This window comes from Plectropomus leopardus, chromosome 20 (genome assembly GCF_008729295.1).
Source record: "Plectropomus leopardus isolate mb chromosome 20, YSFRI_Pleo_2.0, whole genome shotgun sequence".
Classification (NCBI taxonomy): domain Eukaryota; kingdom Metazoa; phylum Chordata; class Actinopteri; order Perciformes; family Serranidae; genus Plectropomus; species Plectropomus leopardus.
The window spans coordinates 8606677-8621660 of record NC_056482.1 but is presented as its reverse complement, the minus strand read 5'-3'; the positions used below and the strand labels follow the sequence as shown (position 1 = coordinate 8621660).

The 14984-nt window shown below is 39.2% G+C and overlaps 1 protein-coding gene across 1 annotated transcript; it reads right to left on the bottom strand.

Annotated features, from left to right (window-relative positions):
* Nucleotides 1–630: 630 nt before the first annotated feature.
* LOC121959668 (prostaglandin G/H synthase 1-like) lies at nucleotides 631–13158 on the bottom strand. The gene is made up of 11 exons (XM_042509114.1): nucleotides 12894–13158; nucleotides 12732–12815; nucleotides 9294–9410; nucleotides 8082–8222; nucleotides 7830–7973; nucleotides 6898–7079; nucleotides 6513–6596; nucleotides 5979–6225; nucleotides 3470–3756; nucleotides 1685–1832; nucleotides 631–1384 (listed from the first exon to the last, which is right to left on the bottom strand). Exons 1-11 carry the CDS (start codon nucleotides 12898–12900, stop codon nucleotides 1023–1025), a joined length of 1803 nt encoding a protein of 600 aa, XP_042365048.1. The 5' UTR covers nucleotides 12901–13158; the 3' UTR covers nucleotides 631–1022.
* Between the last annotated feature and the right edge of the window lie 1826 nt (nucleotides 13159–14984).

Here is a 14984-nt window from a genome sequence, read left to right as displayed (position 1 = left end):
AAAAATATGCATATATGCAGTTCCCATCTTCACAACTAGAGGGCAATATGAGTTTGGCATATGACACAGTAGTACTGAAACTGTGTATTATAGTATTTCTAGTATTACTACTACACCCACTGCTGGCAGGCTCCGAATTGCCAAGGGGAACACTGCAACTTCATAATTACACTACAGTATGTATTTTCCACAAGGGGCACCATGATATCATTAATACAATTATAGGTTCACTCTGCCTGTTATTAATACCAATATCTACATATTTAAAAAATCATCTGACACACTTGTAAGACCAAATCTTGTCAAAAAGTGTCTTGTGGACTTGTGTGTATTTTCTGGTTGATCCCTTACACAACTAATTTACCTAAAGGTTAAAACACAGGTAACTCTGCTTTGATTTTATCTGATTTTAAACTTGCTGTGCATCCTGCCTTTTTTTTATGTACAACCTGTTATTGGGCAAAGCCTTTCTCATGTTTCCTTCAGTATTCAGTTTCAAGCCAAAAGTAACAGGATTTACAAGAAGCGGTGGGTGAAGGGTGGGAGTAGGAATGCAGAGGTACAGAACAATGGAAAGTTAAAACAAAAATATTTATCACTGCTAGTTTGAATGAATGGACAATAATCCACTTTGTGTCTATTGTTTTATTCCAATTAATGGTTATATAGCGTTGCAATTTTCTTTTTTCAAAATAAACCTACAGACAGTACATACTTGGTTTTTACTGGACAGTGGGAACATGATGGTTTTTCAGTCCTCAGGCACAAAGCATTGAAAAAAAAAAGACTAATGTCCTCACGGATGTGTTTGTTCGTGTGTTAGACAGAGTGAGCAAGTTAAGGAAGAGGTGAGTTTTCATATTGAGCCCTGAGTCCTGTATGATTCTTCAGTGCTGTTCAAACAAACGTGACTGTATGTTCTCCGCACAGACATCTTCAACATGTGTTTGTTTTCTTAGCAGCAGCCTCTTTAACCTTCATATAGGCTTCTCAAATCCTAACCCTCAGGTGTCTGCAAAGAGTCAAAGCTCATCAGTCCTTACTTCACTGTCATCCTTCCCTCTGTGTGACTGCTCCTCTGTTGGTACTCTAAACGCCACATAAGGACACGTCCTGGTGTTCAGACAGACCAGCTTCTTCAGAGTGGCAGAGTTCACTATGTCAAATCCAACTTTGCCCCCAAAGGTGCTGGGCTTCCAGTAATCTGGAGAACATATCGGGTTTCCCAGAAGGCCTTTAAGGGAGAAGGGGGCGCCCATCTCCACCATGCTCTCTCCAAATATGGTCCCTTGTCGTGTCTTCTCCAACAGCAGACCAGGATAAAATTCAAGAGCGTCAATGTCGCCATAGAGTTCCTCAAGCTTGCGCGCTATCTCCTCGTTATCTGCAAAACGGTAACCACGAGTGTTGCACAATTAACCAAAATTCCTACAATACAATGCATCAAAGAGTAATCTGGCACATCACTAAGGATTCACCCTTCAGAGGATAACAGTGAAAGACATTGTGATAGCAATGGTGAATAGGTTTTAAGGAAATGCCTTTAAAGGGAGTGGATGGCATTTATTTCAGGAATGTGTGCTCAGCTGCTCTCATGGACTTGTAAAAATTGAAAAAAACATGCTTTGAGGGTTGCACTTTGTGTAGTGTGGTCTGTAACAGAACAGAAGTGTTTTTTCCTCACCAGTGAATTGTCTGAAGGATGTGTACGGCTTGAGGTTAAAATACTTCCTGTACTCGTTAAAGGGCTGTATGCGGAGTTGGCGGGACTCCTTTATGGCCCCCACAGCCACTTTGGTCACAACAGCGTTGATGTTGTGGCCACCACCGATCTGTTGGACAAAAATTTGACAATCAAGTATTCAAAATACAAAATGCCAGTATTCAAAATACAATATTAGGGTATTTTTCAAGTTTGTGAGAAGCTGGTTTTTTTTCTTATACTAATTTAAATGGCAGATGATAATTAAAATATATAGAGCTGTAGTTGGTTACTTTTCATACTTTCATACTCAAACTGTCACTTCATTTACACTGCGCTAAATGAAGCATAAACTGTGAAAAGCATCATACTCCTCTGCATACTCTATTGCCCTCTAATGGCCTTAATGCATCTGACAGAAGACAACCAATCAGAGCAGAGGAGTCTCTAACGCAGCTGTCAATCACTGTTTGTGAACTGCAGTCAAACTGTCAAACTAGGCAGAGCTGATCAAACAAGAATCAAGATTCTGTTACTGCATTGCCTATTTCTCACGTGAAATGTGTTGAGGGACATATTTTAGTGTACTGTTTAGCTGTAAGAGGAGAAAGTTGGTCCAGCTGGTGGGCAGTACTAGGTACTTCAGTGTACTGTAATCAACATGTCAGACAGGTAACAAACTTTCTCCTTTTACAAATAAACAGTACACTAAAGTAGCTCTCTGGAAACATTTAAGGAGATAGATGGAAAATGCAGTAAAAGATACTTGACTCTTGATTTATTTTGTTCGGCAGTTTGACTGCGTCCACGATCATTCATTTACATGACTGACAGCTGCATTAGAGACTCCTGGGCTCTGACTGATTGGTCGTTTCTGGTGCGCTTCATCTTTTCAAGTGAATGCTATTAGAGGCAGAAGGAAGACAAGGAGGGAAATTATTATTTTTAGATTATCTATCCCATTTGCTTCTTACAGAATATGACAGTTTCAGCAAATATGATGAAATTTTATTGCTATAAAAGTTACGACTGTAGCTTTCAATGTTCAAAATGAAACATGCTTAAAAATATGTCAAAATGACATAATCCCCTTTCACACATGCACTTTTAATCTGCAGTTTTTTATAGTTCTAATTTTTTTTATAGATTTTATTTGTTATTCATTGATGCAGCATGCACAAAATTGGCAACATTGTCAAATATGACCTGAAGTAATCTTAATATATAGGATTCTGCTTCATACACAAATTAAATGCTAAGCCACTTATGCAACTGCAATTTGATTTTTCTGGAGGCTGTTTAACTTTTGATTATGTTTTACAAGTGCACGGACAAACCATAATTCTGTTTCCAGCCAGTACATAACTTTTATCATATGTCAGGGAATATGTACTTCTGTTCACATCTTTGCAGCTACGTCCTCCCTCTTTTTAAAGGCTCTACTTTGGGTTCAGCCAAAGATAACCCATAAGTGCAAATATAGCAATTCCCACCAACCTCAGTGAGTCAAACAACTGTACCTAAAATTTAGCTAAATCACCCTCAGTGATTGACTTTGAATCACTTACAGGATACAAATCCAGCAAAGCCGGGAAAACAGGAAGCATGAATGCCAAAAACCACAGTAGTGTAAATTATATGACCCATAATTATAACTAATTAAGACTTAGCTGTAGTTATGGAAACTTCCACACAACTTCACTAAAAAGAAAAAAAAGTATTGATCTCTGCATGTCTATGACGTAAGATCGTCTGTATTTTTTTTACCTGTCCTGCAGCTTGTCGAGAGAAAGCATCCACAAGCTTCTCAATACCGTAATGTGTGAGAACAGACGTGTTGAAGAGGAACTGCGTGTACGTCAGTTCATCTCCGTTTATAACGAAGGTGTCGGGCATCAAGGGGTGCCAGTGGTAGAGCTGGCTGAACTCCAGAGCGATACGGTTCCCGTACTGGAAGTTGGAGTTAAACAGCAGAGTGGGATCAAACTTGAGCTGCAGCAGGTATCCGCTGAGCTGCTGCACGTACTCCTCGATCACTATTTTTATTGTCTCACCTGAGGGCAGACAGACGAACATTAAATCACCTACATGATACTGAGTCACGACAGAACAGGTTTAAGTTGACTCTGACAAAATGATCATGAGTTTAAGTGGGGCTATGGTGATGGACAATTCATTGACATTAAACATGAGGCGCACAAGAAAAAATAAAGAACTTTTTTTTTTTTTTAAAGGAAATACATTAAAAGAAGTTCAACATTTTGGGTAAGAAGTTTTTTAATTTCTTGATGAGAGTTTGATGAGTAGATTGATACCATTCTCATAACCTGTAAGTTAAATATTTGTCTGGCTCACAGGATGTAAAAAAAATGACAGGAGGGGCCACAGGTTAGGTATATGCAGGAGCATTTCTAGGATTTGAAATCATTCAGGGTTTAATCCAGATCTATTTGGTGGGGTCTGTGGGATCCCCTGGCACTGTCTTTTTCCCTCCTAAAAACCTTTTTAAACAAGCTCTTAATGTGTGATTGTTCAGGTGTTTATTATCGATTTGCTTACTGTTTATTCTGCGTGTGCTTATGTAATTTTGTTTACTGCTTTTTACTTCGGTACAGCATCTTTCAGTTCCTTTTAATAGCTTTTCATAAATAAAATGTATTATTATTATTATTAAATGGGAAAAAATGTGAATGTGAATCACTTTCATTTCATTAGACATTTACATTAGAAAACGTTTGTGCTGGACGAGAGATGATGCAGGTAGCTGACCAGGTCACACGTCAGGTTCTCTGTCAGGTGACCCGGTCCAGTAGGTACTTGAAGGTTTGTCTCTGCATTGAATTTTGTCTGATGAAGAGTGTGAAGCTCAAAAGCTCACTTTGGTGGTAATTGAATTAAATATTTATGGGAGCATAGTATATTCTGCAGACTTTTTATCGTAAATTGAATATTAATACCCTCCGCTACGTTAAACTGGTCTCATAAAGCCAGACTGATTTGCAAACTTTATTTTAGCGCCATGTGTGACACAACAACCTCAGATCAATCTACATGCTCACACGTCATGTTTTATGGGGGGTTTTCTTTTGCAGGGATTTAGACATTTTAATGCCAGCATTCCCCTCTCCACTCGGGGTGTGCCATATCGTTCATGTGTAGAGATGTGTTCATGTTCATGAGTGTACCGGTACAATTTTCTAATATGATAAGAAAAATTCATGTTGGGATAATGGCAATGTATTGAATATATAACATCATACCATAAGACAACAACAACTAATGCTTAAAGCAACTTGCTACCAGCTTCACAGTGGAAAGGTTCAGCCTGGCATCCAATATTTTAGTAAACCCAGTCAGCAGTGGAGTGCCACACTTTATATATATATTATTACAGATTCAAGGGTACTTTTTTTGTATTTAGCAACTGTTTGGATGTGTAACTTGTGGTTGATTTTTTGGATTTTGTACAGTTATATTTTATAAAGAATCTCACTCTGAGTCACTGTTGTTACAAACTCAAGAACTGAGAAATAACTTTAGTTTGGTTATTACTAAAAGGTAAAAGTAACTTCACAGTTATATTCATGCTGCCACATAAAGTTATTTTGTAACAACTGTATGCTCTTGAAATGAACAATATAACTTTTTCTTTTATTCCCCCATATCATCAAGAATATCTTTATCACAAAAAAATACCCAGAAAGATTGTTATATTTTTTTAGAGCCATATCACCCACCCCTAGTCTCCACTGAAACAAATTATTCTGACACTATTTTGCAAGGGCTCTGTCGCTGCGTCCTGGCCTAGTGCCGCCCAAGACTAATGTGATTGGTTTAAAGAAATACAAGCAACCCACAGCATTATTTTCCCCTTATAGTGTGTAACTATGATGAGTTCAGCCAGACTTTTTTATGTGAGACAAGTTAAACGAAAAACTATAGTTTTAGCTTAGCATAAAAATTTAGAAAATAGCACATCTTCTTCTGGCCAAAGGTAAGAAAAATCTGCCTATAAAGCTCACCTATGAACATGTTATATCTTAATTGTTCAATTTGTTTTTGCGGTTTTACAGAGGTAAAATTCTGGACTTTTTCTTGGCCGAGTAGAGTGACTTTCTGGAGTTAAATTGTCTTTAGAAAATGGATTTTCTTAACTTTGGACGGAGCCGGGCTAGCTGTTTCCAGTCTTTGTGCTAAGTTCAGCTAACCAGCTGTTTGTGATAGCTTCAAAAAAATGGTCTCATCTACCCATTGTTTAAAATTCTGTCCTGCTCACCAATGATGATGAAGCGTGTGGTCTGGAAAAGCTGCTCATCATCCCAGGTGGGATGCTCTGCCTTCAGGATGTCACATACGCGGTTATGCTCCCTCAGCCACAGCGTGGCGTACATCCCCAAACCAGGAAGGAGTCCAAACACTTCCTGACCAATGGCCATCTGACCCTCGGGAGGGATCCCAGGGGGGTAGCTCATCCTAACGGGTGCATCCACTACAGAGGGAGGGTACATGTCGCCGTCAACTATCTAATGGGAAAAACAATACTCTATGAATACATAAATCACAACCCAACTCCATCTGACAGTCAGGTATATGCCACATTCCTGCAGCGACATGTTGTGTTTAAAAGCCCTACAGCAGATTAAGTGAGAGGATAGAATATCAAGAGCGCTCTTAGTGAGTGACAGATTTGCCTGAAAATTTACACGTTATCACACTTGCACTCACACTTGGAAATAGAAAGTAAATAATCCAGTCTTGATCTACATGCCGCGCACAATATTTCCTCTATTCCCAGTTTTGGTTCTTTCACCTGATACTTGAGTTTTCCATCTTTGTGAAGCCTGAGCTGGAGCTGACGTTCCAGGTTGTCTCCATAAATGTGCCCGGCATCCACCTGCATGTGTCAAAGGATGAGACAAAAAATAAAAATGAGAGAATAAGAGGAAATAAATAAAGGTATTCATTTATTCAAAGCATGAATGCAAAGTGGTTAAGCTGCAAAGACAAAATGTCATTGCAGCCAAATTGTTTGAAGCTTTTTCTACTGCGATAATCACCACATCTCTGTCCTTTTCGCCTCACGTAAAAAATATAAATTCCCCCCAAAGCATCCAAAACCCTAAAAACCTGCTCAGGAAAGAAAAGCAAAAAGAAGTGCTATTCAAATAAAGTCTATCATTATTAAATGGACTAACCCCGTGTGCTAAAGCCTTAGTGAAGCCCACACCCATGCGGTTGTAGGTCTTAAAGAATTGGTGTGTGAAGTGCTGCGCGAAGAAGGCAAACATGAGGTTGGAGCCCTGAGGGTCGGGCCTGAACGTCCTCCTCTTCAGCAGCCTCTCAACCAGCAGCTCAGGGTCAGGCAGCCCAGCCATGCCTGAACAGAAACACCATGGCGTCAAACACAGCACAGGGTAAAACACAGATACACCCCGCCTCTAGTCAAAATACCAAAACAGTGCGTCTGCGAACGCAGCACTGATACGGTTAACACATCACACTGCACTTCTGAACCGTCCAAGGTCAGGAATCTGCACACGTGTGGCTGCAGTGAACTATTTAACATCAGCTGAAACAGTACTGAGCAGATTACATGTTCTGCATTATATTATTGATTCCGTCACACTTTTGTGCCTCATAATAAAATATGATATCAAAACCACTTAGTGATGGAAATTGGGCTACTTCATAATAATTTAAAGTGACTTCTAGAGTATTTCTGTTTTGTGCTACTTTATAATTCTACAATTTAGATGTTAGTATTGCACGTTTCATTTCACTACTGTCTACACATATCTTACTTCTTATTATTTTTAAAGATATTTCTTTTTTTTTTCCAAAACAAAAGATCATTTGATCTTTGATCTTAGATATTGGTTTTTCAGGGTGAATACCAGTAACCAATATCTGGAACCAATATGGATTTACAATAAAAATGTAAATATTTCTGTTGAAATTTAGAATTTGAAATATAACAAACTCCAACATAAAACTTTGTTTAAACACCATCCATGCAGTACAAAGTTAAAAATTGGCACCCCCTTCGTACAGTTATCAAATTACCACAACAATACCGACAGATATTGAAACTTTTATTGATATCCAAATAAAATGATGAGTCACTGACCTTTGACCCCCATTGGTGTAGGGCAGTCCTCTGGCACAGGAGGGAGAATCCGAGTGTAGTAGCTCAGATTATAGTAGGACTCCCAGCTGAGGTAGCCATATTTTGAGTTGTAGGTCGGCGGACTGGGTATTAAGTTGGACCTCACTGTTCATAAAAACAAACGAATAAGAAAATATAGATTTCAGATACACTGAATATGTGACAGCTATTAACTGTTTTTTTTTTTAAATAAATGAACAGCTGCCTCTGGACCTGTTAGAACCAGCCGCATGAGGACGTCCCGTAGGAAGGTGTAGTTGATGATGTCCCACAGCAAGCGAAAGTGGGTGAGAATGTAATGCACCACATCTGGGCCAGGCTTCAAGAACTGCCGCACTCTGGTCCAAAACTCGGCTATGGTGGGAGGAAACATGAACAAAAACAATCTTGTTCTTACTGGAAGACGGGCAGCTGGGAACTCCGACTGGAAATTCGCACATGAATAACAAAGTCATTATGTCACAGTCCACAAGGATACTAAGCAATTTTGACCTGAGTGTTAAAGCCTCATTCCAGACCTCTGAATAGCCACCCACATGTATTGCTTAACGATTAACTCAGTGAAGTAAAACAATTATTTGGCTACAGGTTTTAATGCCAAAGCACAGTATCAACTTACATGATAAAGGCTCTTAAAAGCTCCTGATTTTTTACTATATTGTTGGGCTCCTCTGTCCATATCTAGTTTTAACACATTTATTTTTCACTTTTGTCCTCATATGTTGAATTCCACAATTTATTTGTGTTTGACACAATTAGCTTTCAGTTGGAGGTCGGGTTTAAGACCACCTGGCAAATATGCAGTACTCACTCCTTCATGTGTGGCTTTTCTGCCATAAATAAAAAAACAAAGTCTTATTTTATGTAAATGCTTTCACTCGATCCAATTTCGCTCTTTCCTGTTGGTCTTTATTGTTTGCCTTTGCTTGTCTTTCCATCACTTTCCTCCCACTCTCTCCTTCCTTTTTCCCCTCTGCATAATCAAAGCAAAAGCTAATTGGTGTTTCGCCCGATGAGCGTGATGTAACTGCATAACTGTCAGCTAAAAACTTCACATCCGATTAAGTGCCGCGGTGTGTGAGCTTTCCTTGTTAACGAGAAGCAGAGCGGCAGAGCTAGTTTGTGGTTCAGCAGAGATCAGCAGAAGCAGCTTTGACACAGCTGCTCTCTCTGGCATTTGCTTCTGTTCCTCCGATTTTTCCAAATATTTGGGTCTAGACAAGAAGTCTCGACTCTGTGAGCCAGGAGTTGTGTTGCACTATTTCCTGACTTAACAACAACAAAATGAAATAGCCTTTTCATGAGCTCAGCATCTAATCCTTTTTGTCTTGTGTACAATGGAGTGATGGAATATTTGACATTCTTAAAACGAGCAATAATCAGGGAGGATATGAGAACTGATCTCATGAGGATAACTGGACTCACGGACGGTGCAGTTTTCTCCGCTGTAGCCGGTCCGAGTGCAGTCACACTCGTACTTGTTCTCGCCATACGTCACACACACACCTCGGTGCTGACAGGGTAAATAACAGCATGGGTTCACTGTGGAAAACAAGGAGAACTACATGAGTAATGCTTACATTAACTTATATATGACACTTTGACAATGTGAAATCAAATATTGACTTAACATTGTTACTTCCTGCACAGTGATTTAGTTCCAACCCAAAAACATCTGTCTTAGCAGAGATTGGATCACCATTGTGTCTGGCTGAGATAGAGTCCAGGGAACAAAACAGCTTTTATCCTGTTTTCAGGCTTTAAGCTAACCAGCTGATATATCATATCATATTTTTAAGAGGCACATATTACAATGATATCAGTTTTCTTATCCAACTCTCAGCCAGATAGCAAATTAGCCTATTTCTGCTACTCTTAATGGGACACCTTACTGTGAAAATCAAAATGACTATTTTTGCTCTAACCTGTAGTGCTTTTTATGGATCTAGATTGTTTTGGTGTGAGTTGCCGAGTGTTGGAGATTTTGGCTGAAGAGATGTCTTCCATCGTTCCAATATAAAGGAACTAAATGGTACTCGGCTTGTGGTGCAAAGTCTTTTTTTCAGAAATCATTGCCCGTTTTCTCAAGATAATCCACAGTCCTCGTTGTGAGTGTGTATTGTTTTTAGGCGCTTTGAGCACCGCAGGCCGAGTGCATACTCTACTGTATTTCCAACACTGCTAAAACACCAAAAAAAAATCTAAATTGTTAAAAGAGCTCTAAAAGTAAGAAGAAAATATGTGTTTTTGATTTTGGGGTAAACCGTCCCTTTAAGATTGATCTAAAGCCCATATTTAAAACTACACAGATGAAACAAGGATGAAAAATGACTCCCAAGTCAGCTCCATGAAACTGCTTTTGTCCGTAAAGAAACAAAGGGTGGGGGGTTCAAACAGAGGCATTGACAACATGAAACATGCACACATGCTAGTTTTCACATCAACATTGAATCTCTTGAATTACAGCGTGATGGCAGATAAGGCTGTTTGCATCACACATTCTTTAGTCCTGAGATTTATGCATGAATTACTACGAGTTCATAATATTATAGCAGCACAGATAAGCATGATATGTGAAGCATGCAGTGAATTACAAAACACCCAGGTAAAGGCCAAGCCTCTCTGACAGTATATACACTTCCCCGCACATGTAATAACATGCCTCTCCCTGCCCACGCAGCCCCCATCCTTTTCTCCTCGCAGCACACCCAACATATCAGCCACCTCATCCTACTGCTATGTAAACTACATGTGCCTGATCTGATTTCAGGGATTACAGTGAGGTCAAATCTCACGTCACGGAGAAATTCAATTCATTGCACCATAAATTTAAGTGAATCACTCAGCGAACAGTTCACACACAGAAGGTTTTTGTCTCCTATGACTCAACTCATCTCAACACCCTCAAGTGCAAGTCTTACTGTGTGGGCCTTGACTGCAGTTATGACACAGCATTTCATTCAGAGATTGTATGACTTGGCAGCATATTTAAAAAAAAAAAAAAAGGTGAAACTTTTTGTTGAGAGCTGATAAGAGCAGGGTGGTATATTGTGGACAGGTTCCTGTCTGACCTGTGGGGGCTACATGTTTGGCCACATGCCAACAGGTTAGGCAGGAAAAGTCTGTCTGGGGAGAAATACATCCACCGAGTGTCACTGATCTGTCAGCGCTCTGTCCTAAAATTCTGTCTTTTAGGGAACTAAAAGATCGGATACTCCTTTTGATGAATAAATAAACAGATGTTCAGAAAACAAGTTTGTTTGGAGCTTTTGAAGTGGAATTATGCATGAGGAATTTATCTATAGATAGTGTTTTACATGCAGTAGATGGCAGTCGGGGCACTCCTAGTTTGGAGAAGCACACTGGAGTCCGACACAAAAGCTAAGCAATGTACTGCGGTGGAGGGGTCAGCCACCAAAAAATGTCCCACCAAAAGGGAATCAATATCAGATTCAGTGTTTGCTATACTGAGAGCATTTTCACTACTTTTCCTTGCCTTTAAACAGTGATTTATAACAGAAAAATTAAGCCGTTATATCACTGTCCGTTAAGAAAAACAGTGATTTCATATTGCTGAAAACTGGAGCTGCTTATCTATCAGCTATTTCCTTTGTGTAACTGTGTGACTTTGGCATTAAAAGTGTTAACTCAGATTCACCAAAGTCACACATTAACACAAACTAACTAACTAACTAACTAACTAACTAACTAACCGAAGCAGCTCCCGTGTTTAGCGAGCAAAAATGACTTTAAAACAAATTTCTCAGCGAAGTCTGGAGGCTTTGAAGAGAGAGTATGGTATACTGAGGCTGTTTCCTCTTCGAAAGGTAAAGCAGTGAAAAAACTCCTAATATAGCACTTACACTGATACAGATTTTTTTAGGCAGCTAAAAAACATTTTGTGGCGGACCCCACCACAGCAGTGCATTGCTTCACTTCTGTGCCAGCCTGCTTCTCCAAACTTGGGATGTGTTGTAAAAAAATCTACTGAATGTAACACACTAACTAGGGGTCGACAGACTATTGGCGGGGCCTATTATCAGAGCCAATATTTGGCGTTGTGTATCAGTGTTTTATTCTAATGATTGCCAAGAAAAATGAATCAAAAAGTGCAAAGAAAGTCTCAACACTGAAGGAACTTTTACTTTGTAAAACCTCAGGGTGCATTATTTATTATTCATTTTTTAAGTTTAAGTTTTATTTAAGTTTTATTTTTTAAAAAAAAGTTGCTGGGAACTTGCTGTATATGATGTTCAACGTTTCAGTTTTGATTAAGCATTTGCTTAAGACATTTGAACAAAGTTTTTTGTTGGAGTTTGTTATATTCCAAATTCAACATTTTGACAGAAAGATTTTCAATTTTAATGTTAATGCATATCAGTTCCAAATATATATACATATCGGTATCGGTATTGCCTAAGTACCTCATTCAACCACCCCTTTAATCTGCATTGGAAAAATCAATAAATAGACCTCAAAATCCTACCTTAAACACATTTATATTAACTCGAGAAGAAAAAGGGCCTTTTTTTTTTTTTTTTTTTTACAATTCCTCTTATTTGATTGCTTTTTTCCGGGCTGATGAATCATGTTACTGTACCAGGAGCAGGCGAGCCCGGACCTGTCTTTCTTTGTTATCAGGGTTACCGCAGCGTCTAGGCAGGTTAACCCGGGGTTCACTGGAAGACCCGGTAAAACCTCAGAAAAACACTCTCGGGCGTGCACACTGCTTCACACCCTATTGAACATATACTTCCCGTATCCGACCGGTGGCAGCTATTAAAACATTTGACACTCAGACTAACATATATCTCAGTGCTGCTGGCAGGAGGGGCTGTCCAAACCCGCTGACCTCTCACTTACCTGTGCTGGAGGTAACCTCATCACCGCGGCATGCAGGCTCCCGCAACAGCAAGAGCAGAGCGCAAACTGATCCTAGGACAGAGGCTGGAAAAGCAGTTTGGAGTCAAATTGAGTTTACAGGAAGGTAAAGCAGCCAAACAAGCAGCAGCCACTCATACTTACATCTCATTACAGCAGCCTCAGTTCAGGAGAATTTCATTCCAACTCATAAAAACTGTAAAAAGAAGAGTGCGCAAACACATCCAGGTGGTTGAGAGAGTTGTGAGGAGGAGGGCCAGTTGTTTGTGGACGCGCAGAGGGAGTCTTGGAGCAGCAGTCCAACAGGTTGAGTCCGGCGTGTGAGTGCTGCAGCCCCGCCGCACTGCGCCTCTACCTGCCGTCACACGGACAAAAAGGGAAAGTGGGACGGAGACTTCAGAGAGCGGGTTTACGACTTCTTTATCGGCCCCTGCTGGTGCGGAAAGCGCCACTGCAACTGCGTGATTTTCCATGTTTATTCCACTTGACTAATAGTTTGGATTAGAAATGCATGGTGGGTGGAATCATATTATGGGATAGGATTAAAGCATACGATATTTTCCTGTTGCTTTTGGTTCACAGCCAGTGTACAAAATACTATCCCTTTGTCCCTGGAGACATGAAACTGTCCAACTCCACCTTTAAAAGGAAGGAAAGGGGACAAAGGAGGACTGAGAAGGATGACTGTGTGGCCTGATCATGCAAAGGCAAACAGACTATTTATTTATTTATTTAGATAGTAGGGGGGCTCTGTTTGCACTTTAATTTGGTGACTCCTTGAAACCTGCGCAATTTGGCTTGATGTCTTTCAAATACTTGGGGAGAGGGCAACTAGCAGCTTAACAAGACAAGGCCCAGAAATGAGCAAATCATTTGAAAAAAAAAAGAAAAAGTTACAAAAACATTACTGAATATTATAATAAAAAGTCACAAACCTAAAAAATGACCCAAAAAGTGCTGAGAATGAAAAAAAATTATATATATTTTTTTAAATCTATATCTTTCTGTTGCATAATTTTAAATATAGAATTGTTATAACTATATATTTTTTTGACATTTTTCTATTTTTTGGATAATTTTCTAGTAATCCTCCCTTCTTTTTTTAAACTAATTTTTAGGAAATTAATTTTCGCTTTCTTACTAATGTCTTGCAATTTGTGGGACATTTCTTGCCAAGTTAAGCAAGCTCTTGAAAGAAGGTTATCAGACTTTACTTACAACATGACAGATTGTCAGGCATTTTTTCCATTAGTTTTAAACTGAGTGAAACTAATACACTCTAATATGTGTACGGAGAGCATTCCACCGTTCAGTTGATATAATCGAAAAGGCAGTTTGGCAGGCAAATTTTGTTGAGCAATCTTTAATACAGCACACAAACACTGACTATAAACAAAATAATTCAAAGCTTAAATTGTATTTTTTCTGGCTGAATTCCATTAAGCTGCTTCAGTTTCTGGGTCCTGGTATTGTTCGTGCTGGCTCAAATGTCTGACTTGAATATTTCAGTGGAACAAAGCCATCAAAATGTCACCAGTAACACCTGTGCTTTTTGTACTGTGACAAGTTAAAAACTGCCGAGATGTAAGATCTGCTTCTGGAACCACTCCGCAATGTTTTCAATGTGGCTTAATTTTGAACGGTCATAATATTAATAACAATAAGAAGAAGAAATCTTTATCGGCATATCCCATTCCATGCAAAAAGATGTAATTCAATGGGCTTCACACAACATTAAAATATGCCTAAAAACAGATGTAAAAAGTGAGAATATTAAAAACAAAGCAGCAGACTTTTTTTGAGAGTCAGTGTTTCCCTGCAACAAGAATTATCTCTCTCTTAAGTTGTTTCTGGCTCACTGGCTCTTTATCTCAGAGCTGCACATCCTGGCTCTAATGCTTATGTGACGTGTTTCACTCGCACATAAGACGCTGAGTTTACAGAGCAGGAAAACAGCACCAGCGCAGGTCACAAGGCCAAAGTAGAGGAGGTCTGTTAGGACTGAATCTGGAGTTCAGCAAGCCCAGAAGAAGTGGCGTTGCTTTGGGAATACCTGTCTAATTCTGCATTATTTAACCCTTTCAAACCTGATCAAATTGGCTTTAAAACATGGGGAGCTGGAAATGAGTAACTAAAGACGAAATATTTGTGATAAATGAATAAAAAGTAACAGAAAATACTTTTTTTAAGTTAAAAAGAAAGAAAGAAAAAAGAAAATCAACCAGAATTTAAAAA

Excerpts from the sequence above, each read along its gene's own strand:
- LOC121959668 (XM_042509114.1), bottom strand. Across the intron at positions 7,974-8,081 it reads CATGCGGCTGGTTCTAACAG|TGAGGTCCAACTTAATACCC; the intron begins GTCCAGAGGCAG and ends TTTTATGAACAG. Across the intron at positions 3,757-5,978 it reads CACACGCTTCATCATCATTG|GTGAGACAATAAAAATAGTG; the intron begins GTGAGCAGGACA and ends GTCTGCCCTCAG.